This window comes from Electrophorus electricus, chromosome 20, assembly GCF_013358815.1.
Source record: "Electrophorus electricus isolate fEleEle1 chromosome 20, fEleEle1.pri, whole genome shotgun sequence".
Taxonomy (NCBI): Eukaryota; Metazoa; Chordata; class Actinopteri; order Gymnotiformes; family Gymnotidae; genus Electrophorus; species Electrophorus electricus.
Window position 1 is genome coordinate 10500224 of NC_049554.1, and position 27964 is coordinate 10528187.

The 27964-nt window shown below is 39.7% G+C and overlaps 1 protein-coding gene across 3 annotated transcripts; it reads left to right on the plus strand.

Moving 5' to 3' along the window:
• Positions 1-3313: 3313 nt before the first annotated feature.
• Positions 3314-27899, plus strand: slc6a6b (solute carrier family 6 member 6b). Of its 3 annotated transcripts, none has more exons than XM_035520136.1 (14): positions 3314-3517; positions 9653-9882; positions 10375-10509; positions 12109-12343; positions 12928-13060; positions 16690-16824; positions 19044-19147; positions 19271-19395; positions 21231-21343; positions 24284-24421; positions 25376-25478; positions 26034-26134; positions 27010-27180; positions 27680-27897. In XM_035520136.1, the coding sequence occupies exons 2-14, from the start codon at positions 9654-9656 to the stop codon at positions 27833-27835; spliced, it is 1878 nt and encodes a 625-aa protein (XP_035376029.1). In that variant the 5' UTR covers positions 3314-3517; position 9653; the 3' UTR covers positions 27836-27897. The 3 variants fall into 3 exon arrangements, with proteins under 3 accessions (XP_035376029.1, XP_035376030.1, XP_026875993.2); XM_027020192.2 differs by lacking the exon at positions 3314-3517 and adding an exon at positions 5553-5655 and having other exon boundaries at positions 27680-27899; XM_035520137.1 differs by lacking the exons at positions 3314-3517; positions 19271-19395; positions 25376-25478; ... (1 more) ...; positions 27010-27180; positions 27680-27897 and adding an exon at positions 5552-5655 and having other exon boundaries at positions 24284-24370.
• Positions 27900-27964: the final 65 nt, after the last annotated feature.

Consider the following 27964-nt stretch of genomic DNA (forward strand, 5'->3'; position numbering starts at 1 on the left):
GTAAAGTTGGAACTTTTGAAATAATTTTAAAAATGAATCTGTCTTTTAATAATGTGTATAAAACAATGACCAAACCTGGTGATGTAATGATCTACCTGGATATTTTGCTAACAGTTTTTAATTGTACTATCTCAACGTATTCCTGGAATTTATCAAGGAGAGTTTAAATAATACTTTGTTATGAATTGTAGATAACAAAGTGACTTTTTAGAAATATTCATAGGGATTTATAAGTAAAAATGTTTTATGTGAAGTACACTCAAATATGGAGAGTATAGCCATGTTTCCATGTTTCCCATGGAGAGTATAGCCTTCCACTAAAAATATTTGCTTGTTTGTTTGTTTATTTATTCACATTAGAGTTTACTTTAGTGTATTTGCATGTTAGTGTTGTGAACTGTGCACACCACATAATGTGATAAGAGTTGTTAACAGCTTTCATTGAGTTGGTGTTTTTCAGGAAACCATAGTCTGAACTGTTTTTCAGAAGTTCCTGTCACATGGCTTGCTCTTTGACTGCCCTGTAAGTAGCTTCACTATTATTTGAGTGATTTGAGTTTTGTTCAAAGAAAGGCAGATTCTTGTGTAGTCGTGTCTCCAGTAGCACTTTAAAAAATCAATAGGCATTTTTTTTATAACTGAAGAAAGGGGAGTTAGGAAAACAATTCATAGGGCAAATTCTTAACTTCCTTTTTTGAGTTCCTCTTTTGCTGTGGAAAAATACTGACATGCTAAATAAAATAGAGAATCATCCAAATTATTCAGGACATGCCTTGTCTACACACCATGTGACTATTAACACACTATCATGTTTCATTTGTTGTTTGTTACTGTGCATGATGAGGCTTAGATCACATTATCATATCATATTTACAGCCAGTATTCTTTCAGCAAATCAAAAGTCAACAGCAAACCACTATGAGCTATGAGTGGTTTCTAAGTTTCCTAGAAGCAGCCAGCAAACACAGACAATAATGTCATGTTACATTTATATCTGGTGACCAGGAATTCAGGGAAGCAGGAAGAACTCCTGGAAAAAAATACTTGACAGTAGCCCAAGTCTTTCAATGTTTTCAGTTTAGACTGAAACCATTTGCCAAAAGAACTGTGAGACAGCAGAAGAAGCATAACTCTGATTATGCCTTTTAATAACTCAGCTCAGATCAGTTGGTACCTGATGAAAAAAATCAGAAGCCATATGGTGTTTTATAGTGAAATTCTCAAACATTTAAAAAGTTAAGCATTTAACAGAAATGAGCAAAGGTTTTAGGCTGTAATGATTGCGGGCCTCTCATTAAGATAGCATTAAATCAATGTCAGGTCAAGAAATGTAGGGCACAGAAATAGCCAAAAACATATGTGATTCATTATTACGTTCCTTTTATCAAGAGATGCTTATAAATGTAAATGCTTTAGTTTATAACATATGCTCTGTGATGCAGTGAGAGACTACCTGGTTGGAGGGTGTGTGTAGAAGGTCACCATATACTGCTATAGAAGAAAAAACATCCTTGAAGAACCCGTCCTTGTCTTATATCTGGCAGATCCACCGAACTGTTTGAAAATGAAACTTGAAATTGATCTAATTTGTGAACATTTACAAAGAGACCAACTTGTAGCATCCAGTGGTGGTTAGTCTGCCTATGAAACAAAGTCAATCAAGGTCAAGCTCTGCTGATAAACATTGAAGAAACACATGACAAAATGAAAGCTTGAATCCAAATAAGTATCTACTTTGTGTTTCTCTACACTTTGGGGTGATGGGGGGTGGGTGCATGTAAACATTAGTAATTTCAAGCAATTAATAGGATCTTCTATCTGATGCACATGTATGATAAATGGCAAAAGTGTATGACATATGGAATGACTGGGATCCATACAGATTTCTGTTTTCAATAATTACATGCTTGCGTGTAATTAAAGTTACTGACCCAAAGCTGGAAGCATGAAGTTTCTTGGCAATTCTTCCACTGAAATATTCAGCATCTCCTAACAAAATAGCTTTATACATTCATAGATTCAAATAATAATGGTAATGTTTTTAAACATTTGTGTGTGCATAATTTCACAGTAAGGACAATAACAGGCCAATTGAATTGTTATTCAATTGTATACAATTCAGAAACAAATCCCAAACTAATACAGTCATGATAGCCTTTCTCGCTCTGTCTCTTTCTCTCTGCTGCTTGTATAAAGTCAATGTAACAGAGCATATTACAGTGTTTCTTTCTGCTTGGTCTTATAGTTCAATTCATAGCTCAAAAGCAATGGCAAAAGTAGAGAAACATCTTTGTCTTGAAATATGCCTACCCATGGAATTTGTGTTTATGGCTTTTAAACAAGTCATTTCTCTATAGGTACAGATGACACCATCATATAAAGGTTATGTTATGGCTTTGGGCAGAATCCTGATAGCCAAAGATAATAGCCCTGGTCTAATCTTAGCAACTAAAATATATGAAAACAGGTTGGTGGATGTGTGAACATGAGTTTAATATTAGCTATGATGAGGAGTTTCTGAGGTTAATGTTTGCAATTTATTAATGTTTAGGAGAAAAGATCACTAAGGAGACATGCTCTTAGTACATGTTTGCTTTTATTTCTTGACGTTCCATATAAAGTTAGGTTATTGGTGCATGCATGTATTTTAAGATGATTCGGGTAATCAGACTTTGGCCATGAACCATGTGTTTACCTAAGATAAATGACTAATGTTTCTGGTCATAAAATATGGTTTAGTGTGTGGCCTTGTTCCATAATTACACATAATTATAATTTTAGTTCTATAGTTGCATTATTTTTAAATTCCACAATATGGATTTATATTCACACATGCTTATAAATCTAAAACATGTCACCAGCATTATTTTTTCTTTGTTGTTTATCTAACTTTCAATTACATTCAGTAATGCAACCAATTCTCGGCATCAATTGCATCATCTCACATGTTTTTTCTTCCTATAATTTTTATAATTGCTATTATAATTACTTGAATACTCGTTGTAATAAAATATTTGACCTGATAAAATAGTTTCTCTTAGTGGTTAACCTGCCACATTTGAAATTGTCAAAGGACATTCGCTATAATACCAAAATGAAATGTGATGTGAAAATGATTATGAATATGACACAATAGATAAAATAATGTTTACTTTAAAAAATAAAATGCTTTAAAACATACGTGCACTTTTTAATACGACTTCTCGGCGGATTGAGTGCAACGATTGAGCGCGTGCGCGCCAGCATGCGCGGAGAGAATGAAAGCGAAATGAAAGAAAGAAGGAACCTGCCTCTTTAAGAAGACGCTCTCTCTCCTGTTGCTGGGGAGGCAGGCCGGTGTTTTTCCACTCATGCTGATATCTAATGCGCTTCCATTTTAAGACACAAAGGTCAGAAAGAAAATCTTATAAATTAAATTTACCGGGTCAGTTTTTGTTTAACGTCCCGGCGACGCACAATAGACAAGAGACAAGACACTTCTAAAGGAGTAAAAGAAAAAAACAAAAAAACAGCTGAGGTAAGATTATACTGACAAATTTATACTTTATATATATATATATATATATATATATATATATATATATATATATATATATATATAATTTTATATAATTATATATATATATATATATATATATATATATATATATATATATATATATATATATATATATATATATATATAAGCTTTTTGTATATTCTTCATATTGATAGTTTTCTCAACTGTAAGTTTGACTTACGATTCAGGAAGCGACGTTATTTCAAGCTTGTCTGTGTTGTGTCGGTTTACATTTTTTACTTAACCCACTTTTCCGGTGTTTGGTATCATCAAAGAGCTTCACACATTTGCTTGACAATAATCAATATTCATAGTGACAGAGATATTCATTGCGTTCCTTTTTTCTTTTTCTTTTATAGGACGCCTGTTTAAGTCACATCCTTTCAGAGTCAATGAACTATGTGTATTTTAGTGTTTATCGTGTCAGGGGCATATTTTGTTTGATGCTGCCTAGAACGCTAAAGCTTTTCAGTTACTATTAATTGACGGAACAAAGTCGCAAGTACGTTTTGTGCGTGTACACGCAGTTGCGCGCTACCTGATTTCGGGTGCAAATAAGGTCATGCATTGGTTTTTATGTTAATAAACTGGAACCTACCGTTGTAAAGAGTAAACAGTAATACTGTAATTCTGGGTAACAGGCACAATATCAGGAAAGAGGCTGTTAAAAAGACCTTCAAAATGAAAAGTGACAAAATAGTGCGGCAAAGTTGAACAACGGCTACCGTTTGAACGTAAAGTACCTATTCTTATTAAAGAGGCTAGGGCGATACCATTATTCTTTATTATGACCAAGTTTACTGCGTTGTGGAAAGATGCGCACTTAACACGCTGCTAGAGCCTTTGTGCATCGTTTGAACGTTCTCCCACGGACAACTTCCTGTTTCTGTTGCTGCTGAGCGTTAAATACTAACGATGCTTACTACGCTGAGCGTTAAATACTAACGATGAACCTACTTTCTATTGATGTTTTAGCAAGTTGCCTTCAATAGCATTTTAATAGGATCTTTACGATGAAGGGAAATAAATGCATGTAACATTTTAGAAGTTTTGGCAGAAACTGGCGCGATGCACGATGTTTCTATGCCTTTTCTCTGACTCTGCGTATACCTATATTCTAAGCTACAGCACACATTCGTCTCCACATGGTTAATTAGTGAGATGCTTGGATCCGTGCCTTGTCACTGCACTTTCCGTATCCAACGGATTCGTTGGACCTGTAGCAAGACTTGTATCCCAGTCAGATGAATGTGACATTAATTTATATTGGGGATGGGTTGGGCAAGTCCTGAGCTTGTTTAGGCTGTTAACAGTAAGATTAAAAATTAAAGCCAATTCATCTTGTGTGCTTCTTTCCCAGTGCCAGAGTCACAGCAATAGGCTTTAGAATAATTATTGGCAGACACTTTATTTCTCTCAGCCTGTATGAAATAAAACTGCAGCTTACTAAAATACTGAACTTATATGTTCCTTTTTTTGTGTAAACAATAACATCTTACACATTCCAGGTTATTGCATGTGAGGAAGCATTCATAAAAGCAGAACAGCAATGTGAGAGAGTTTAAAAAGTGCTGTGTCTTGAACAGTTACATACACCTCAATAGGAGAGCTTTCAGACATCCCAGCTTTGTTTATCTTAACCGATGTCTTGAAAGACTTTCCAGTATAGCCACACAAAGGCATAGAGCTGTTTAACTAGGACTAATGTGTCTCAGAAGTCACAATGAAAATATGACTTGTATGCAGGCATAGTTAGCTTACTTCCTAAACTGTTCCACCACTCAAGCAAAGCACCCACCATGGTTGAGCCAGCTACCTCCCCCTTCCCCTCTTGAATACTTGTTTTTTCCTCCACTTGTTTTTGTATTTCTTCCTTTCTTTGGCCCGAATGAGTCAAATCCCAAAGTGTTAACTGTCTAGGTCCACTCCCCCAGATCCCCTCCTTTCTTCTGCCCTCAAAGCAATTTAAGGGTTGCCCCTCTGTCCAACTGAGTGGCAAGAACTCCACAGCAGTGCTTTTGGATGCATTCAAAGCCGGACCATCTAGCATCTTCTGACTCTTTGTCTTCCCTAGGGGATTGGGTTGACTGCGACAGGTAATTGCTGAAATTGTGTCTAGTCCTTAGGTGATGGAGGCTTGTATTACTTTTTGGAAAGTTTCTGGTTTCATCTGGTTCACCACATGTAACAATGTTCTGGCACACCAATTTTTATATTTGGTGTAATGATCAGTTCATAAGATGCATGCCTTATTGTTGCCCACAGGAAACAGGTGAGATATTACAGCCCTTTTGCTTAGGCTTGATTTTGTTGGGGGAAACAGTAGTGTTGTACCTGTGGTCTCACCATGGAAAAATACTTAATTCACATCCAGAACAAGTGAGAAGAGCAAGTGAAGTGACATGAAGTAGCTCATTTGCTATTTTGGTTATAATTTAACTGATTCCTTGTGTGTTAAAATACTCTTTCTGATTGCACAAGGCACTGTCATGCTCATGTGACTGATAAACTTAGGGGTTTATTGGCAAAGAAAGGATTCATGGAGATTGTAATTTTGGTTCACTACAATTTGCATGTGTGTACCCTTGAAGCACCTGAGTGGGCGTCTGCTGGCAAAACTACTTTATCTTTTGCTTTATATGTATTTTATAGGTGCCTTGTGTCCACTGGGTTGGGTTTAACAAATTATTAACTAGTACTACTAACCAAGTTTCTTATATTTTGTTTTTTAAAAAAATTTTGTTTGAGAAAGAAATGTAATGGGAATCCAAATATAAGAATAGAGATTCTTATACAAAGATTCTGTCTTTACTGTGACTCTGGATCATTGTCCTCTAATCCCAGAAGATTTAGTCAGTTGTCAAAATTGGTCCATTTTGTGTCATTGGCCTGTTTACATTATCATTAGCCTTTGATTTGATGGTCTAAACTGGAGCAGGGTACGGAAGCTGGACAAAGGCCACTGGACTTTACCCAAGCACATTAACTGGCCCAGATCATGCCCTTCTGCCAGGGTCCTTGTCAGATCTGCACATTGCCCAGGCTTCATTCCTCCTTAAGTGTAAACCGTGAACTTGTAGACAACGCTCAGGAGCATGCGAGTGGTGGTGTAGTGGAATGTAATGTAACGGGGGGCAGGGTGTGAAAATTGAATGTGAGCACGCTCAGGAAATGTGCACGGTTTTAGAATAGCGCTTATGCAACAAGTCCCAGAGGCTCACGTGGACATCAACCCGAGGTCTCCCTTGGTTGCTGGGCCACAGTACGACACTGGTGCACATGCCTTTTTACTGTGTGACTATGTCCTCCACGGATTAGGAAAAGCCCGAAAACAGGCAATAGGCAATGAGGCGGAGCAAAGAGGAAAAGGGGGGGCGGGGGGCTGTTGAGACTGGACACGTTAGTCGCTTCGTTGACCTACTGCATTGGAGGAGCAAATTGCTTCTAATTAGGGACTTCCTGGGGTGCCCTGCAAAGCAATATGGTGCTTCCTGCTTCCTGAAGGGGGAGCAGTACAGCAGCTTGTTGGGCAACATGTTTTGGAGGAAACCCGAGATATTTGATCAAATGACTTTGTGCAACTTGACTTCCTTGCTGGTCACACTATTTTTTAGATGTACTTTTTAAATATTTTTACAATGTCCAACAGTAGGCTACAGCACTGTGGTTGTTTTCAACAGCATGCCAGTGTTTGTGTTTCTTTTTTCTGAAGGAAGAAGCTGGCCTCGGCCATACAATGTTCTTTTTGTTACTTGCCACTGTTTGCCCTATGCAAATACACTGGTCCTTGCCAGTGCTCTGCTGCTGGACGGCTTTGCACTCACATTTATTTTGCTAGCCTTGAAACTTGTCATACTAAACCATGTCATACTAAATCTAAAATTAGCCCATATTTATGTTAATTATTTATTACAATAACTACATTTTTGTGCACTAAAATTCTCAAACATAGAAATGTATGAATGAAGCAATGGGCCATATATAGAATTCAAATCATTCAAGTGGTAGCAACACACTGTCCTTAGATTACCGTTCACAAATGCTTAGCCAAGCTGACCAGTGTTATTGGAAAGGCTATTAAAAGATGTGGGATGACAACAGGGGGCTGAAATGGATAGCGTTCCAGGGAAATGAAACAGAGGTGAGGATCACTGTCCCTGGCCGCTCCCCCGGCCCCTCCCACAGCCGCTCCTTGGCTCGGCCCTACACTCATGTTTGGCACACCCACGCCTCGGATTACCGTGAGTGGCCCCAGCCCATGGGAAAGCACGTAGTTGCATACAGCCTACTCATGCTCTTTGGGGAGTGGAAATTTACTGTCTGCCTTCGATGTCATCCCCTGTTCCAAAGCTGAACCCAATCTGCTGATTGCATGTAATTGTTTTAGCCGGTGGGTGGGGCTGGGGTTTGCATGCATGTGACAGACATTGGCTTTGCTGCCAATCTTGGCTCACTCTGAACTGCAAGGCCATTTATGCAGGCGTGCCTGAGGCATGGTGACAGCACTGAAAGCAACACATGCCAAGCTAGCAGAGGCATGAAGGAAAGTGTGTGAAGCAGGGGAACGTCCTGGGTGGTTACGTGGGAGCAAATGATTTAAGCTTTTAATATGACTTAATTTTAGATTTAATTTTATTCTGAGTTAAATTAGTGTAGTCAGAATTAATGTAAGTGCACACTGAGCTAGAATGTTAAGCGAGATAAGAATTGTGAGCAATACCTGTGTTTTTCTCATACTATAAAAAATTTCTCTCTTAAAAGAAACCTGCCAAGTAGGTTTCTCTGTCAATACAGAGTAATGAGCAAAAACATACAACACCAGAACTAAATGATTTCACTTGCTTATGTAATGTAATGTAATGTATTTGAGAGGTAATGTATTTGCTAAGCCTTTCAATTACTCCATTTGGACATTCAAGGGCATGAGTGCCTTTTAGAAGTTCAGTGCATAACATCTGTTCTGCGACTCAGTATGTGGTTAGTAACCTGTTCTGTATGCAACATGCAAAATGTTATCTTGCCATGCATATCAGAGCTCTATTTAGTAAACAGGCAGTGTTTTGTCTGATAGCAGGCTTTTTCCACTTAGATTTGACAGCTGTTTAAACGTTTAGTCCTCATTGGTGACTGGTGGAGGATATTCCTCACAATGAATGTGAAATGAAGCATTACCAGATGAAAAAGGGAGACTAACTTATACATCAAAGGAAACGGTGTCTGGTGTGCAGCTATATATCAAATTCAGCTCCCTGGCAAGGGGTCATTGTGATTCCATTCCCTGTGGCTTGTGAGGTGTTGGACGATTAAGTATGCAGGCTGGCTCTCCACATTGTCTGCCGGTATGGGGATTGACCCACCTTCCACTGTTGTATCTTTCTACTTTCACTATACTTGCTTTCTCCCCTGTCACTTTGAAGGAGATGACATAGACACCTAAAACCTACACAACCCCCCTGTCCCACAAACACACAGACAAACACACACTCTTTTTTGCATGTATCCAAGGAAAAGAATTGAAGGTCAGGCATGTTCAAACTAAGCTATAAAGTGTTTAAAAGAGCCTTCTTGCAGTGGGGCTGTAGTTTGTTCTATACAAGCCAAGTTGAAAGGGAGCCGGGCTGAGGGGCGCCAGAGTATTTCAGACATCTCTATCTGGATCCCTGGGGCTCCTGTTGAGCTGCACTGTGGCATGCTTGGCCCCCGCTCTGAAACTGGACACCCGGAGTCTGTAATAACAGTTCCCTCTTTGAATAGGGTCTTGACACACAGACGCTATGTTAATTAAAGAGACGGAGCGTTGAACACACAGCCTGAATCAGGATTCTCTCTGTTGTTGTACAATGTCTTCTCACATAGTCGCATGGAGAGAGTGAAAAACTGCAGCTGTGACTGTAACCTGGATGCGCAATCCATTCTTGATCTGGCTGCAAGATCTCAATGATGCAATCTGACGTTCATGTGTTACAAACTCAACATGTGACTTCTGCATGAGCTCAGCAGTAACCAACCTTATCAGTGTGCACCTGTATAGGCTTCCCCATTCTTCCGTCTGCACCCAGAATCTTTCACTGTGTTTGGTTCTCACCCCAACAGCATGGCCCAAAAAGAGAAGCTCCAGTGTCTGAAGGACTTCCACAAGGACACCCTGAAGCCGTCCCCAGGCAAGAGCCCTGGCACCCGACCTGAGGACGAGGCAGAGGGCAAGCACCCGCAGAGAGAGAAATGGGCAAGCAAGCTCGACTTCCTCCTGTCCGTGGCTGGCGGTTTCGTTGGTTTAGGGAATGTATGGCGCTTCCCATACCTTTGCTATAAGAATGGTGGAGGCAAGTAGACTTTCAAATATTTTGCATCAGAAGTAGGAAATCAAAGCATTTAGAACCTCAAAACAAGAAATTATTATTAAATAAATGTTTATTGTTATGCTTACAATATAGTGGCATCTGCTTTAATAGATCTTGCCACAAAGTATGGTGTTATGTTTAACCTACCTGATAAATAATTAATGGTAAATCCAAATTCAAGGTTAAATACATTTGAATCATGCAGTAGCTTTGGGGATCAGATACATTAGCACCACTTGAAAAGGCTTTATGTCAGCCATTTGAGCTCAAGCCCATATATGGACAAGCACACTTGCTTTGATTATGCAGAGAAGAAGCAAAGAAAAAGAGGATGTGAACCAATATTTCAGTTCACATGGGTAATGTTGGTTCACAGGGATTATAGTCAGTCATTGTTCATATAGTTAATGGAATTTAATAATTTGTGGAATTAAATAAAGGTATCAGGGTGTGCCTTGTTTTCTTTGTGTCTAGGTGCCTTTCTTATCCCTTACTTCATCTTTCTGTTTGGCGGAGGCCTGCCTGTGTTTTTCCTGGAGGTTGCACTGGGTCAGTTCACCTCTGAGGGGGGAATCACTTGCTGGGATAAAATTAGCCCTATCTTTAGTGGTAAGTGTCAAACATGACCGAAACTGCACTACACAAAGTTTGATTATATCTAACAGGACATGCTCTTGAACTTGTTCCTTTACAGGAAGCTTGCTTTCAGGATTGTAAATGTGACATGGAAAATTGGAAGTGAGTAAGGTCCCATCCCAACAGAAAATTTTATTACTTTTCAGATAATAACGGATTAAACAATACAATAATCATATCCTTACTTTTTCCCTCTGAAACTATGTCATGTAGGAAATATCTTTTGAACACACACACACACACACACACACACACACACACACACACACACACACACACACACACACACACACACACACACACAAAAAAAACCCCAAAAAAGAAACAGGCAAGAAATCCAAGCTCTAAATCATTTTTAATACAGAGAAAGTACCAGAGGATTCAGGCAGCACTGCAAATATGATAATCTTATCATTTTATGACATTTACAATGCTAAAATATTGCTTAGTTCCTAGTCGCACCGGTTAAAGGCCTCTGTAAGTCACATGCCCCACATGGAATGTTCTCTCATGTCTCTGCAATCACATTGTGCTGGCTTCTCTGTGTAATCTCTGCTTTAGAGAAGAATTTTGGCTCTGCAACTATAATCTGGTGAAATGTGATTTCCTAAATGCCCAAGTCCAATACTGCTGTTTCTGACCGCTTGCCTGGTCGAACACGTGCAATCAAGTCCACTCACACACCCTCTTTACCAGGCCCTGAGACATATGTGTTTAGTGTACAGAGGGTTCTATGTTGCCATGGCATCAGAGCATCAAAACATGAAAGGGATGACTAGCAATGAGGTCGAGCATGGGAAGGAGAAGCCTTTGGACCAAGAGCGCATGTGCTGAGCAGCACAAAACAGGCTGAGGCTCTGTTACTTCCTGGCTGGCACTTTTTCTTTTCCTCCTCTCTTACTGTCAGACTGTGGCATCTTACTAAGCTGTGGGCCAGAAATCCTCTTTATAAGGCAAAGCGGGTCATGGTGTGCATCGATGTCAGCAAGCTGTTAATTCTGGCCCCTCTGCTTCCCGCTTAGTGGAAGTTTCATTTTTGGTCTGCCGAGTTGCAGAAGTGTTGCTCCTTGTTTGTTTGCCCAGTGATTTTCCATGTGTATAATAGGCCAACAAAGAAGGCAATGATACAGTGTGTGAAAATGTAAAGATATATTTCCCAGCATTACACATGAAAAGATCTATTCAATTTGCATTATTTTTTGCAGTTTTTCCAATGTGATGTTCACCTTTGACACTTTTACTAACAAAATCCTAGCTTTACTACATAAGATTTTAGTCAGATATGTTTTCATCTTAGAACAAACTAGTGCACAATGCAGGGTTATAAATGATTCTTGTTCTTCATTCATATGTTTACTTTGTACCTGATACATTTTTTGTTGTTCACTGGAGCAAAACCTTTTAACTAGGGGAAGCTTTTTGCTAGAAAATTATGCACATAAAAAGGCAATGTTTTTTTTCTCAGGGAAGAGTTTTTTTGACTCCTATAAAGAACATCTGCCTCAGTTCATCACTAGCATGCCGTTAATGAATCTCTCATAAACTGCTGATGTTGCATCCCTTTCCATGCAGGTATCGGCTATGCTTCCATTGTGATCGTTTCTTTGCTGAACATCTACTACATCGTGATCCTGGCCTGGGGCTTGTACTACTTATTCCAGTGCTTTCGGCCTGAGCTTCCCTGGGCAAGCTGCAACAACCCATGGAACACTGCTAATTGCGTTGAGGACACACACCGCAAGAACAAGACCATCTGGGCAGCTATCAATGCTACCAACTTCACCTCGCCAGTCACCGAGTTCTGGGAGTACGTGTCTGAATGCTAGACTCATGTTCTTTTGTGTTTTTAACTTTTCCTTTATAGTTTTGTTTGTAGTTTTTTCAATGCTGGGAGTGGAGGAAAGCACACACCTAAAATTCAGTGCTAATTGATTACCTCATAGTTGAAAATCCTGAAACACCAAGATTTTCTTGCTATTTGTATACTGTTCTTGTATGCTGTACTACAGTGTAGAACATGATAATGCATATATCCTCACTAACCTTTGGCAACTACACATTTATAACCATGCAGTTCCTTGCCTTCACTGAGTGTCTTATAATGGCTGGGTTTGCCTGGCTGGGTCAGCAGGCTGGTTCAAGTCATCTTGTGTAAATAGATTATATGATAAAATGGTCAGAACAGGACTGGCAGGAACGGGTGCTGTGGTCATAAACTAGCCTCATCCACTCTGATCTGTCTGCCTGGTTGTTTTGATTCGTACTTAAACATCCATTCAAACATATCCTCTTCTGTGGGCCACTTGGTGGTTGTTGCTTGCATGATGTTTGTTTTATATTGAGAGAAGGCTCTCACATTCTCACATGTCCCCATCCGACCCCCACCCACAGACGCAATGTCCTCAGCATCTCTGACAGCATAGAGGATGTTGGCCCTATCAAATGGGAACTGGCTCTGTGTCTCCTCGCTGTATGGATCATCTGTTTCTTTTGCATCTGGAAAGGTGTGAAGTCCACAGGAAAGGTGAGTTTTGGCACAACTGAAGTTAGGCTAAGTTTCATCTTGTGATGGATATTTTAACAAATTACCTCTCATTCAAAGGTACATGGTGAGAAATAAGGGTTGTTTGCTAATCTGGTTCTCTAAAAAAGTAGCATGGTACTTAAGGCAACATTTAGCTTCGTTTAGCTGCTCTTACCTACTGTGGAGAGCTCTTTTACTCAAAGTTGTCAACACAAACATAAACCACACCCCATGATTAATACCTACGATAGTGACAGCGCACTTGTTTCTGGTAAATAGAGTAACCACAGAGAGACAGCACAGTCAATCTAAACCTGCTTTGTGTGGGGGCTTAAATTACTCATTATTGATTGCTGTGCTTGGGTGTGCATTTCTTCCCAAGCACAGACTTGTAAATATTGCAGAGACTCCTGCTAACAAAATGTCACCTTAATTTCCTCTCTACCCAGAACATGAAGAGGCATGTTGCTTTAAAAGTTATTGTTTGCCTAAGGATGATTTTGCCTTCTTACTCCCAGCCCTAATATACATAATATATTGTAGCATTGGCATAGAAACAGTCTGTGAATACCATTTTCAATGCAACAAATACACTTTTATTGAGCCGACATGCAACAGAAAAGACTAAAGACTAGCAGGGAGAGCGTGGTGGGTAGTTAACTAAAAAACAGACATATGAGGAGGGTGACACTCTAAAAATGCTAATTCAACTCGAGGAGACAGACTAAATTAATTAAAAAAATAATTTACAGGTTGCAGGGAGGTGCATGGCATTCTAGGAGTCCTTACCGTGCTCCTCCCTGCTCATCTTTGTGGCCTGAGATAAAGCAATATACCTGTAGCACCATGATCCACACTACGATTTGGCACTCTGGCTCTTTGAACTGCGTTATGCCCTTATTGCTGGTGGCTCTGTCTGCAGTGAACTCGCCATTCACCCCGGGAAATCACATTGCACATCGCATAGCCAGTGGAGGACAGTAAATTCATGCTCAGCTTCCTTGAACCCCTATAACCCAGTCCCCTTTACTGTTAGCCAGCGGTGCAGCTATAGTGGCAACCCCGTATATGAAACACTGGTGGTATGACGCCAAACCCATTTGGCTCAGGAACTCACAGACATCCTGCCATGGAAGCCACCACCGCACTGCGTCCACCTTGTTTGGGCTTATTTCCACTGTGGCTCCACTCATAATGTGCCCAAGGAAGCTCATGCACTGCTGAAGGAGACCGTCTTATTACCTTGAATACTTGTTCCAAGTTTGCGAGTGTTCTGTCGTAGTTGGGCACATGGACCAGCATGTTGTCTAGACAACCATTGTACTGATCTTTGGAGACACCAGTGAGCACTCTCTTCATCAAATATTCAAATGTGGCCGGCGTGTTACAAAGTCTGAAAGCCATAACTTTGAAATGCCATACTCTGATGCCAAACGTGAACACCATCTTCTCTATGGCATCTGGATTGAGTGCTACTTACCAATACCCGCTCCTCAGATGCAGTAAGCTTAACCACGCTGAGCCAATTTGATTTAGAGTGCCCCAGCGCTGCCCAGGGGCCGTTTGACGGCTCAATGAGCAGCTGCTCACTCTCTCACTTTCTGCTCTGCACCCTTTCTTTTAGCCAGTAGAAGATATTGTCAATGAAGCTGAATAGGTTCAACATTGACAGTGAGTCCAACTCGCTCTGCTACAACAGTTTTCAGCTTTCTCTGTCTCTGATACTGATGAGAGTGTTGTTATTGTGTACTGCCCATGGCCCTTGGGGATCCACCAACCAGCACTGCTGCAGAGTATTCAGCTCCTCCAGCATTGGAAGGTTTCGCCTATGAAAAACCATAGTACCTTAGATTCTACAGTGTACATCATCCCCAGAGTCCTACCAACTGACTCTGATGCTGTGTGTTGACCTCCTCTCAAGAGGCAGAAGTTTCCCCCACTGAAATTGAAGGCCACACTGTTAGGGAGCCCCTGCCCTGCCATTAGCTGCTGCAGACAGTCTCATATGCCCCATCTTTAAGCCCAGGGTTTCCTTCTTGAGCTTGAACACAGCCCTGGCTGCCACAAGAAATCTAAGCCAAACATGCACGTGTCCTGTAAAGATGCAATTCATGCACTTGACTTATATCCCCCTCCCTACACAATCAGGAGCTGTTTCTTCCCCCTTGTGTTGACACAGCTGCTGGTGACAGATTTGAGCTGGATGGTCATCACTTCTCAGCAATCCAGTGTGCCATTCGTGTCGTGAGGGAGCACACATGGCTGTAGCAGCAACACAGAGGAACCTGTGTCAATGAGGGTTGAGAACTCGCTACACTTTATCCACAGTTTGTGGCAGCAGCTGATCTTCCTGGCTGTAGCATTGATGCTGAAGGTTGTCTTTCCTGAAGGTTCCATCACCACTCGCTCAGGAGCCACTCAGCAATTCACCTATTCCCTGAGCTCCTCGATCACATAACCCAGTGTATCACTGTAGCTCCCATCTCTTCAGGAGCATCTGCTGGACTAATAGCGATGCTGGTACCTGCACAAAGCATCTCTGGAGGGCTGTGGCCAATGCTGGTAGATTGTTATACTGCTCTAGTGGCATAACCATGAGTACCTGTAGTGGTTTGCCCTCCAATGCCAGACACAACTGTGTCATGGTGACAGCTACTCTCCAGCAATGATGCTGAGCAACAGCAACTGTGCAGAGTACGTTGCATGGACTCTGTATTGCTGGATATCACATGAAACCCACTGTCTCCTTCACCAGTATTCCCAGCTAGCCACCTGGATGGATCTGTCCTGGAGGTGGCAGGCATAATGCTCAGTACCCTGTACCACGAGGTACTCATACTATCTTCTTCATCACCGCCTTCAAATTTGAAGATAACCTCAAGCTCAGTGGTGACATACCACTTCAGTGACATCATTGGTGGAGAAGAACATCAGGGGAATGCCACTGTCAATGCCATAGTCATAACAGCAACAGGAAAGACTGAAGACTAACATGGAGAGTTGGGGGTAGATAAATGAAAAGACAGACTATACGGGGATGGTTACACTAAAAATGCTTATTAAACTAAGTAGGCAGACTTAACTAAGTAAATGCATATACTCACAAATCAACATTTTTAAAAACAACATTATGCATTAATTTTACAACTACAGGCTGTGGGGAGATGTACAGCATCCTGGGAATCCTTGCTGTGCTCCTCCCCACTCTCTCATTCTCTGGTCAGTGGTTCGCCAGCACTGTATTGTTTTCCCCCTTTTAAATGAGTTGATGTAAACAGATGTAATCTGTGTAAGATTAAATTATGTGATATGTTTATGCAATATGAATTATGTGAAGTTATGTTAGGTTTTCAAATGTGGTTGGAAAGCAAATAAGTCTTACAAATTTTTATAACTGATACAGCAAAGGTATTTTATGTAATTAACCCCCTATTCCTGGCATTGTGGAGCATTTCATATCAACTGTATTTAAAGTTTGAATATTTACAAAAAATAGTATAAAACAAGACAACTGGTTACAGAATTGAACCACTGTGTTATTAGAATGTTTTTTTATAAATTCTCTGGCAGGTTTGTCACAAGCAAAAAGATTTGAATTTAATCTGTGTTTCCATCCTGTCTCCCATCAGGTTGTGTACATCACAGCAACCTTCCCATTTGTCATGCTAATTGTCCTCCTTGTCCGGGGTGTCACTCTTCCTGGAGCAGCCGAGGGCATCAAGTTCTATCTGTATCCAAATGTCACTCGCCTTGAAGATCCCGAGGTAATTCCTTATGCCTGCATGTATATATTATATATGTATAATACTTTATATTTTTTGGTCAACTTTATATACCAGTACTTTCACTATTCACTCGTGGACCACCAAGAGAATTAACTAATTCTTCAGTTTGGGGTGCTACTCACACTGGACATGTAATCGCAGTTTGCTGTCATGATCTCCTGTTGGAAACACATGAAGCTATGCATGTAACCTTTGCTAGACAGTCAACAAGCAAGTCAAGTGTTATTATGTATAATGGCACTTCAAAATTACTTCAAGAGTTTTAAAGTTCTTGCTAAAGTCCACCATTTTTGGGCACCAAAGGAGCCTACTCCCTCCCTTCAATCTCTCAGGTCTATCAACTCTCAAAAGTCCCTCCCTTAGCTTAGCAAAATGAGTGAAAAGCCAGGAAGAATCACCCCCTTTTACTGATGTTTCCAGACTGGTTAATATAACTTGTATTTACAGACTGGTTAACATAACTTACATTTACATTTACAGCATTTATCAGATGCTCCAGATCCAGTGCGCCAAAAGTGCTTTGTCATTTACACATAGAATGCATCCTAGCCAGTAGAGTAAGTTAGAGTCCAATATACCAATGATCTAGAATACTGTAGAAATACAAAGATTACTGCTGATGCAGAATGGGCCCACAAGGCCCGAGTCCTGAAGGAAATTTTAGTGATATATGACAGTAGCATGGCCTTTTAATTCCCACACCTATGAGCTAATTATGTAATATATTTTGTTCTGATACCTTTAAGAACTGTCCTATGTTGTCAAAATTTGTGAAAGGCTCCCATTTGTACTGGAATTTGATGAAGTTTTGAAAGATGATATCCACCTAATTTGGCACATATTGACCATTTGATCATTGAACAGTAAGTCATAGATTTTAAGTAAATCATAATGCTTGGAAGGCAGTAACATTTTTAACATTCTATTTGCGAAAGTGGCTTTTTAAACTCTTAATTGTGTCCACCTTGCAAACACTAAAAGCTTCATGATTTAAAAGCTGATAAAAGCAGGCCAGTCACAGTTAAAACTCAGAACGTAATCATAGTTTTGTTCCATACATGTGCCTACATTTTTATGCTGATGCAACTCATTGCTGAATTCTTTTTCTGAATTCTGTCCATTTGAAATGCAAGGCTTGTGATTGTATGCAAAGTAGATAATTGTACACCGTAGAGTCTCCTGATGGGGGAGCTGGCAGTCAACATCACTCCAGTCAACACTTGGCAGTCAACATCACTCCATCATTACATGCATGTCTGAAAATGTCTGTGCTGATGTGACCTACTTTTCCTGATTTCTGTCCATTTAAGTATTTAAACAAGGCCTGTGATTAAATGCAAAGTCGGTTTTTGTGTGCTGTAGGGCCTTTCGATGTCCCGATGTAATTGTAAAGTTATTAGGACTCCCATGAAGAATCATTTGAATCCAATGTTATGTTCCTAAGTGAAAATATAAAAGAGATACTTGATTTTCTTGAATAGCATCCCGAGTGGTCAATTGTTTTGAAACTTTACAGAACTACAGAGAATTTTTAAGGATTCATAGTATTTAAGTTTTAATGTGATAGGTCAATTTTATGCCTGTGAAATGCCTTCTGAAAGCTTGCTTATTATAGTTCGATGATGCAGAATGCAAAGTTTTAGCTTGATCTGATGTTGTGATTTTGAGCTGTATATTTCTAGCTTTTATAGCACTTTATATTTATTACTTACATTTTCCAGAATTAGCAGTCTATCTTGGAATTCTGTGTTTAAAAAATATGCAGTTTCATTTAAACTGGATGAAGCGTTCATGAATTTTAACTGTTTATGCAAAATATGCTAACTTCTTGAAGGATTCATTTGTGTATGTTGGCCATATTGTTTTAACATTTCAAGGCTTTTGATAATTATTGAGGTTCAGACTTGTGAATATTTTGACACCAAGATTGTGAGTGAAGTTGAAAAGCCTAGGACTAGTTTGAAAAGGAGGTTTTGCATATTACGCAAATTATCAAAAGATTTTTGAATTTGGGTGGAGCATAATGTTCTAAGGACATTTTTTGTTTGGTTTGAGCAAAGGAATGCACTGGAAGAGGATTTTTATCTATTTCATTATTGGCTCATCATGTGAGATGACAAGGACTTGCCCTGCATTAATTGCTGAAAAAATAATGAGCCAGTTAATGTTCAGCCTTACCATCCCTCCCTTCTGTGTAGGTTTGGATCGATGCAGGGACACAGATTTTCTTTTCCTATGCCATTTGTCTGGGTGCGATGACATCACTTGGAAGTTACAACAAGTACAAATACAACTGCTACAGGTGAGCGTCCAGGCCGGCGGGGACTGGGAGGCATGGAATTAGTCCAGTCAACAGGCAAAAAAAGTGGGGACCTAGGTTCCTTGTGTGTAAATTAACAAGCTCCATGACATATGTGTGACATAGGGACTGTTTGCTGCTGGGAGGCCTGAACAGCGCTACCAGTTTTGTGTCTGGCTTCGCAATATTTTCCGTCCTGGGCTTCATGGCACAAGAGCAAGGGGTGGACATTGCTGATGTGGCAGAGTCAGGTACGAGGGTAAAAGTAGTAGTGATGGTGGGCACTGCTACTTCAAAAACAACAAAAAACCTCAAATGAGTCAGTCAATCCTGTAGAAAACCGACGACAAAAATCGGAGACACCGTTATTAAAAATCGCCAGTACATTTTTTCATGAAAGGCAGCTTTGAAATTTGGAATTTTCAGCAATCAAACATTCCTCAACAAGACAAATACGTTACGAAATGAACCATCAGAAGATACAGGATACGTATCTAAATGGTACGTATTTAAATGGGATACGTCGTCCGGGAGCAATTTTCACTCTGGTTGGATTCATCAGAAAAACTATGGAAATATATTGAGAGAATTTGCATGGAGACACTCGGAAAACTGAGGTCTTTTGATTGGATCTTGTCCATTCTACAAATGATGAAGAGTCTACAGTTAGTCTGACACAGCTCTGTGAGAACTGCTCAAGCACGTTTCTGCAGATATCGAGGGCGAAACTTACCAAGAACATCTTGTGCCAAGTTCATAAACGCAATGAAAAAATACATTTACATTTCCAATCCTGGGCTGTTATATGCATATATTGCATTTTATTTTATTTCTCCAACAGCTTTTTGTAATCTTTGGCTGATGTTCTGGGCAGATTCTAATGGTTCTTTCCCTCTGCATCCTGTAGACCATATTGGACAATTATCAAGATCTTTAATGATCAAGATCTTCATTCCACATGCTCTCTCCATTTAAATTTACAATGCTTGTATTTCCTTCTCTGGTTGACATTTCACTAGTAGGCTATCAAGGTGAAGAACTATTTGGCGGATTGATTGAGTTTGAGCTTTTTCATTGGTCAGTTCACTGGTGATGCTGATTCTGACTTTGTTCTGAGGAGACTGGCACCAGAAAACAGTAAAATCTTTATCAGTTTGTTATGCAACATTATTTTTACTGCTCAGCAGAAGAACATGATTAATGCAATGTTTAGTCTACAAAAAGAGTTTTGTTATAGGATTGTGCTGAAAATGTAATTTAAAGAAACAAGAATGGTAAGCTGTACTCAGAGTTTGTTTTATAAGGTCTTTGTGAGATGACAAGGACTTGCCCTGCATTAACTGCAGAAACCTGACACTGAGGAAACTGTGTTTTGTACCTGGGCATGTTATGTGATTTGGCTGGCTGGTTTTTGGTGATATATTTCTTGGCTAAATGGTGCTGTGTTTTTGCTGTTCTTCTGTTTCTCAGTGGTTTTGGAATGCAAAGTTTGCAATGATTTTGCAACAATTTGTTAACAATTTTTTTTAACTGTGGCAATTTGTTAACTGTGTTTCAGGTTAATCTCTGTTGGTAGTGGTGATATCTGTGTGGAATTTCTGACTAATAGTGTTATATTGAAAGAAATACAGGTGTCTAAGAATATTTAGTGTCTTCTGAAGCAGAGGTTCTTATCTCCAGCCCTGGAGACACACATGCTAACGTTTACCAGCACACCTGATCCAGCTCATCTGCTCATGATCAAACCTGAATCATGCGTACTGGAGCACAGAAACCTCAAAACTGCAGAGTGGTGGGTCAACAGTACTGGAGTTAGGAACCTGTCTTCTGAGCTCATGAACTTGTTTATTAGGGTTTTTTCCCAAAAGAAGTGGAATAAGGTTAATGCCATTGTCATTGTCAGTCATTTGCTTGGCACATTCGCTCCAGCACCTAGGACCTGTTCGCACGATTGTTCTTTATATCTCGATTTGGTCTGTGCCGCTGTGCGCAAACTGGCAGCATGGATCAAAATGTGCATATGATGAGCTTTGCTAATTGCCCTTCCCCCACCTCCCTTCCCCCTCTCTGTTCTCTACCCTCTTAGGTCCTGGCTTGGCCTTCATTGCATACCCCAAAGCTGTGTCGATGATGCCACTGCCTACGTTTTGGGCCGTTCTCTTCTTCATTATGCTCCTGCTACTGGGTCTCGACAGTCAGGTGAGTGTGGCATTGATAGCCAGGATGCTGAACAAGGTTTTACAGGTACCATATGGGAGGAGATGATGCGTTCAGAAACTGTCTATTACTATGTACTATTACATGTGATATATTCTAGCTGGTTTACAAACACTGTCTGTACTTATAAATAATAAAGAAAATGTATTTTATTAATAGTGCTAATAAGTAAAGGCCAAATTTAAATTTGTGGTAGAAATTGAATAGGTCTGTGATTTGCTTCTGGTTTCTAATTACCAAAAATATGGTGATTAAAATGAAATTTTAAAGGACCATTTCACTTTTATGTTTGTTCAGTTATCAAAGGCCACTTTCTATCTATACCATCTCAAATAATGTGCAAACAGTAGATCACAATGAAGTAAACTGCAGTAGTCCTTCAATGACACAACAGCACAGCTTGTACTCTCCTCCCTTATGAGCTTTCTTTCTTATTAAGACTCACCAGGACTCCTGATGTAGATGATCATGAGTTGCTGCACTGAGAAAGAATTGGAGAATGACTTGGAAGTATGGTTTATAATAGCAGGGAGAATCCATGTTTTATTTAACCTCAAGTTTGGAGGGGATAAAGTTTGGGAAACCCTGGTACAATCGAGCACCAGCTTTCAGACTGCTGGGTAGGGGAGTGATGGTTTAGAAAGTAAACACAACAAGGATAGAATTGCGGTAGTTTTGATGACCACACTGGGCTGAGCAGCATGTAAGAAGCAAAATATTCTCTACATATTAGACAATAAAATATATGTAGACTCTGCCAATAAAAATATCTTTTTGTAGGGGAGGGGATATTTGGTTATCCCATAAAACACATGAAATCCAGTGATATTCATGTCATAGTCATTTTGAGATTTAGTCTATCAAAGACAATTGTTAGATCAGCAGATCTAAAAAAAGACAAGCAAGTTTGGCCACAGTTGTGGTGTGAAAATGGTCTGTAGAATCATCAGTCTTGCAGACTGATTTATTTCCAGGAGGTTTTTCTTTATTTGTAAAGGTAACTGTCTGCCCAATGCTTTGAAGGAAATGTGGAGAGGATTTCATGTTAGTGAGGCATTTACCACTGAAGAAAGGAATTGCCCAGTGTCAGTGGCAATTGTGAGCTGGATTGGATTTGAAATGTCTGAACTGCCTCAGTGAGTGTTTTGAAGCTATTAGTTCAATTAGATCGATAATTGATGGGACTGAGAGGGTGGATGGGTGCTGATTACGTAAAAGAAGAAACATAGTGAATATTTTGCAAGGGGGTAGAGAGGAATCTGGCTCCCTAGAATGGAAAGAGTTGAACTTGCAAAAATAGTTTGTTCTGTTCTGACGTTATGTTGCAAACTTTCTCATGCTGCTGTGACCGTTACTAATTAAAACATCAGAGGGTCAATGTTGTTTTAGAACATTATTGCTTGTTTCAGATTGTCTGTAGTTAGTTCCGTCTTGGGTTCCATCACTTCTGCTTTAAAAGGCCTTGAACTCATGCCAGCATGGCAGGATCACATGCACTAGAAATCCTGGAGTCAGTTATTCCCATTAGCTTTCATAAGATAATTTAATGCTAATTTTAACAAGGTCTTAAGTACATTAAGCTGTGCTGAAGCTTGACTGGTCAAAGTCAATAAATTAACACTTTCATATGACAAGTATATGATTAATTGTTTTAAGGGAGGACATCACACCACCAAAAAGAAGACATATGGGAGACAGGGATATGATACAACAACACAAAATTAAAATCATAACCTATATCAAGCTAGCTAACAGAGCGGATCAACTTCTTCTAGAAATGTATAATATATATTAATGTTTGTCTCACCAAACTTGCCACCTATTTGTAATATTTGCAGTCTGGCATAGTGTACAGAAAGCATGAAATTCATCTTTCCTGCTCTTTGAAAGGAAAGGAAGCGCTGTCCACTGAGAACTGAATTTGTTTTTCTTTTTGGTATTTTCACACTGATGCAAACAACCTGACAATCATTTAGAGTGTGGACTTTCTGTGTTTAGCTGGTAGGTGAGGTACAAGGTGTAAAATCTGTTAAACCAATGAAATCCAAGGTATTTGCTTTGACATGACTCACTGCCTCACTAAAATAATATTGATCAATGGAAAGCAAATAGCAGTTAATTCCAGAATGATGACAAATAGGTGTTCTGCTGGGCAGAGCACAGAGAGCTGAAAAACAGGACTGTCTGGCCTAAAACCAGATATCTGGCCTCTATATCCTTAGCCAGCCTAAGTGATGTAAGTGCAAACATGAAATATGTCATGCTTTGATGAAACTGGATTTACTTAGGTACTTCAGTGCCATAGAGCTACTTTAGTATTGTTTGTGCCAGCTTTGTGAGAGAAATATGAAGTATAATTTTGGAACACAAACCATTACTGTCCATTCCATCAAACATAAACAACCAAATTTACAGACATATTTGTGACATGAGAGGAAATGGAAAAAAATTACAAACACTTTGTTGGCAACTGTTCAGTTCTTGTGTCAGCTGGGGTCTTATACTATTGCATTTCACTGTCCCGGTGAAATAGTACACGGTGCTTAGTCAATGTGCTTACTAGCCCAGTGAGGCTACTGGGGAGGGCGTGGTGCTAGACTAGTAAAATTGAATCTGGCTTTCCGAAGTGGATTTAGCACATCTGCAGTGGATTGGCTCAAGCAAAGAAATCCATTTACATTGCAAAACATGTACAGTTTAACCGAATACAAAGCGAATGAAATGAAGACACTTTATTAGCTTTTGCCTGCTTTGGTTAGGTGTACAGTTCTTCAGTGTAACAAAGTCTCTTTTTTAGCATTTAAAATTCCATTAGCTGAAGTATTTTACTAGCCTCACTACTTCAGATAACATGCCAAATCTACAAACAATAACTATGAAATAACTTCACACAATGCTATTTTGATGTATGCACTCCTGCAGTTTGTTGAAGTGGAAGGACAGATCACATCGCTGGTGGATCTGTATCCATCCTTCCTACGGAAGGGTTACCATCGAGAAATCTTTATAGCTATAATATGCTTTGTGAGCTACCTGCTGGGACTTACCATGGTCACTAAGGTAAGTTATAGAATGAAAACGTTTGCACACATGTTCCTTTTTTGTGGCTCAATGTATATATATTGTTTGTGAGACAGCATTTTTGTGAGATACAACAAACCCCCCCAACACACACACACACACACGCACGCACACACACACACACACACACACACACACACACACACACACACACACACACACACACACACACACACACACAAACACCTGTGAGAGAACAATTCTGTTCACTGAATTATTCAAAAAATTCCATAAGAATAATACTGTTTTCAAATGTAAGGGGCAAGTACAGAAAAAAAACAATTTGGGTCGAATTCCCCTTTAAAATGTAGAAACTCTCCATTACCTGGGTGGTGCTCAACCCATATGGGTAAGTCAAATGGATTCATTTACATAAAATGGACCTGGTCTGCTACAAATAGACCAGTATAGCCCTACAAATAGATATTTTGCAGGCAAAAATAGCTTCAGCTCTGTGTCCTTATTTTCCCCTGACCCTCATCTCTCCCACAAAGTCTTTTTATGGCTCTGCTGTCCTGCTTTGTGTGGAGAGATTCCCAGAGAGGAGTCATGTTGCTATACTAGGAGATCCAGCTGGGACAGAGAGTGTTTCACACAACTCTGATTTTTTCCAGTCCTCCTCTAGATGACCACTGAGCCCCCAAGGCAGTGACAAACAGGACTGTGTGCTTTAGGACAACGTCATTTTTTGCCGAACTGTGGCTTATTTTTCCTCTGTGGCATTGTATCTCATATAATCACAAGCACCAAACAAAATGCAACATGATACAACAGGGTGAACTTGACATTTTGCACATGAAAAAAGTCAAGTTTCCGTGCCCTCCTTCTCTGAGATTGTAGTCTTACATTGTCTATGCTCTTGCAATTTGGAAGCCTGGACATGCATTGAAGGCCTCTGTTTTCGTTCTTTTTTCATTTCTTTTTGTTCCCCAGGGTGGCATGTATGTGTTTCAACTCTTTGACTACTATGCAGCCAGTGGCGTGTGTCTTTTGTGGGTTGCATTCTTTGAATGTATTGCTGTAGCCTGGGTTTATGGTAAGTTCAACAAGTGACAGAATATCTGTAATGTTTGCACCATTTACTTCTGTAAATGAGAATTCCTTGTTAACTTACATTAAGTTTTAATCCAGTAACAAAAAGCATTTGGTTTTGGATTAGCACATTGTTAGAAAAATATTAGTCAGTCTTTCTAGTGTTTTTTTCTCTCAGATGTTCTGTGTCAGAATGTAGCACTCCCTTTGTTGTAATTTATTGTGTTTAGATTGTGTAGTTTCATAGTGCCACATGCAGGCAGTATTATAAAGAATGTTCCTTAAAAATTACATTGATGCATGTAAAGACATGCATTATGAAATAGTTTGGGTGTCTTTACTAAATTTGCATGACTGCAACACCATAGACTACATCTGCATGCTAAATGGGCCATGTACACACTGCACAACGTTATCTCTCATTCTGAACTTTGACACTGCCAGTAGCATTCAGTTCATGTACACAGTTGCTCTGAATCATTTCATTGTGCTTCTATCCGAGTGTCACGGCAATGCCAGTTACATAATATGCCTAAACAGACCCTCTTCCTCCTTTTAGGCGCTGATAATTTCTATGATGCGATTGAGGACATGATTGGCTACAGACCAAATTTCTGGATGAAGTGGTGCTGGACTACAATCACACCTCTTCTTTGTGTGGTGGGATTTATTTATTTTTGTTCTTGCTTTTCATTACACTTAAAGAGACAGGAAATACAAGCCATCAACAAATCCTTGGTATTCCATATTAGCCCTGGAATACTTACACAATGCATAAAACAAATGACAAATGTAAATGCATCAGAATACATCTGAGGCACTTTCAGCTCTGACCATCTCCTACTCCCCTGCTCCACGCAACCACAGTGCTATTGTGGTTTTCCGCTATGGATTTGCCGCACAAATCCGACTCTGGGTTTGTGGCAGTGCTGAGCTCCAAATGGAGTCACCATCTGCCGACTTGCTGGGGTGAATGGGAGGCTGAGAAACAGCTGAGGATTAGTTTCCATGAAAGCAAGACCGAACTTCCTCCCTTTTAAAAGAATGCTATGTACAGTAAGAAAGAGCAAACCATTTGTTCATCCAAACCCCTTTCATCTTTAAAGGTCAGAATGGCCCTTTATCTGCTGTAAAGGGTAAACTGTTCTCCTCCTCCATGGCAGGCTGGTTAAGCATCTTGGAATTTGATTTTCTGGGTGGTCACTGAGTCTCTTTGGACTTTTTATGCTCTGTTTCTTGTCTCTTATATATATGTTGTGTTTCCATAATGTTCTGAGTGTTTTTAAAGATTTTCCATGGCACTCATGTGATAGTTAAGCACTTCTTGCTGACACAGAACGAGCAAGAATTGTACACATTCACATTTACACTGGTCTTGTCTAAATATCACTCAGTCAGTCAAAGAAGCATCATTTGAAAGATAACCATACTGAGTACATTGTTGATGTGACCAGTAACATATTTTGAAAACAATAACAATATAGTTTTGGCTTGGTTGGCTGAGGTTTGGTATTATGTACTTTTCTTTTCTCCAGGGGTGTTTCATCTTCTCTTTGGTGAAATACAAGCCTTTGACATACAACAAAATCTATGAGTACCCAGAATGGTCCATTGGAGTTGGGTGGACACTTGCCCTTGCTTCCATGACTTGCATACCTATGGTGATGGTGATAAAGATTATCCAGTCTGAAGGACCCCTCATTGAGGTATGTGACCATGTCATAAAGTAATACACTGGAAGCAAATACACGCAAACACAATATGTCTGTTCACCTTGTTGTCTTTTAAATCTGTGGTAAAGACAAAATATTTTGATTGCTAAGCTTTAATTATTAGCAATAGTGTTGATATAAGCTGAGCTTTGTTCTTTTAAATTGGGGAGTCTGCCTGGAATAACCATCATGATTGTGTTGTACCAAGGGTCTCAGAATTTTCATTTATCGAACAAAATCATTCCACTTTTCTGTCCATCCCATTTACCCAGGACATGTCTCTTCTCTTTCTTGCCCTTTTGACCTTTTGTTCTTACTTAAACCATCGCTATAATTTTATCGTGGGAACTTCTGACCAAACTCTCAATGCTATATCCCCAAGTACAAGCTGTAACTTTGCAAATTCTTTTCACACTTCATAAATCACTATTGTTAAGCGATTTAATCTTCTACTAACTACTAGCTGACCCCTGCCCTCACTTCCTTCCTCCAGAGGATTAAAGCAGTGGCAGCCCCAGTGCGGGGAGGGGCAAGTTCTTGCCCCCAGGAGCTCCGCCCCAAGATCTCTGACCTGGAACGTCCCCTGGACCCCAATGGGAACAATGGCTTGATGAAACCCAATCACACTGTTCTAGAAACCATCATGTGAGCACTCTCTATGAGAGATTTAAATACCTGCTTTCCATTATATATATATATATATATATATATATATATATATATATATATGAAAAACACACACACACACATTATATATATGTATATATGTATCTATATA

Bases quoted from the DNA above. Each gene is read 5' to 3' on its own strand.
- slc6a6b (XM_027020192.2), top strand. From the start codon at position 5,582: ATGCATTCAAAGCCGGACCATCTAGCATCTTCTGACTCTTTGTCTTCC. The intron at 24,422-25,375 runs GTAAGTTATAGA...TTTGTTCCCCAG, and splicing joins GACTTACCATGGTCACTAAG to GGTGGCATGTATGTGTTTCA. The intron at 26,135-27,009 runs GTGGGATTTATT...TCTTTTCTCCAG, and splicing joins TCACACCTCTTCTTTGTGTG to GGGTGTTTCATCTTCTCTTT.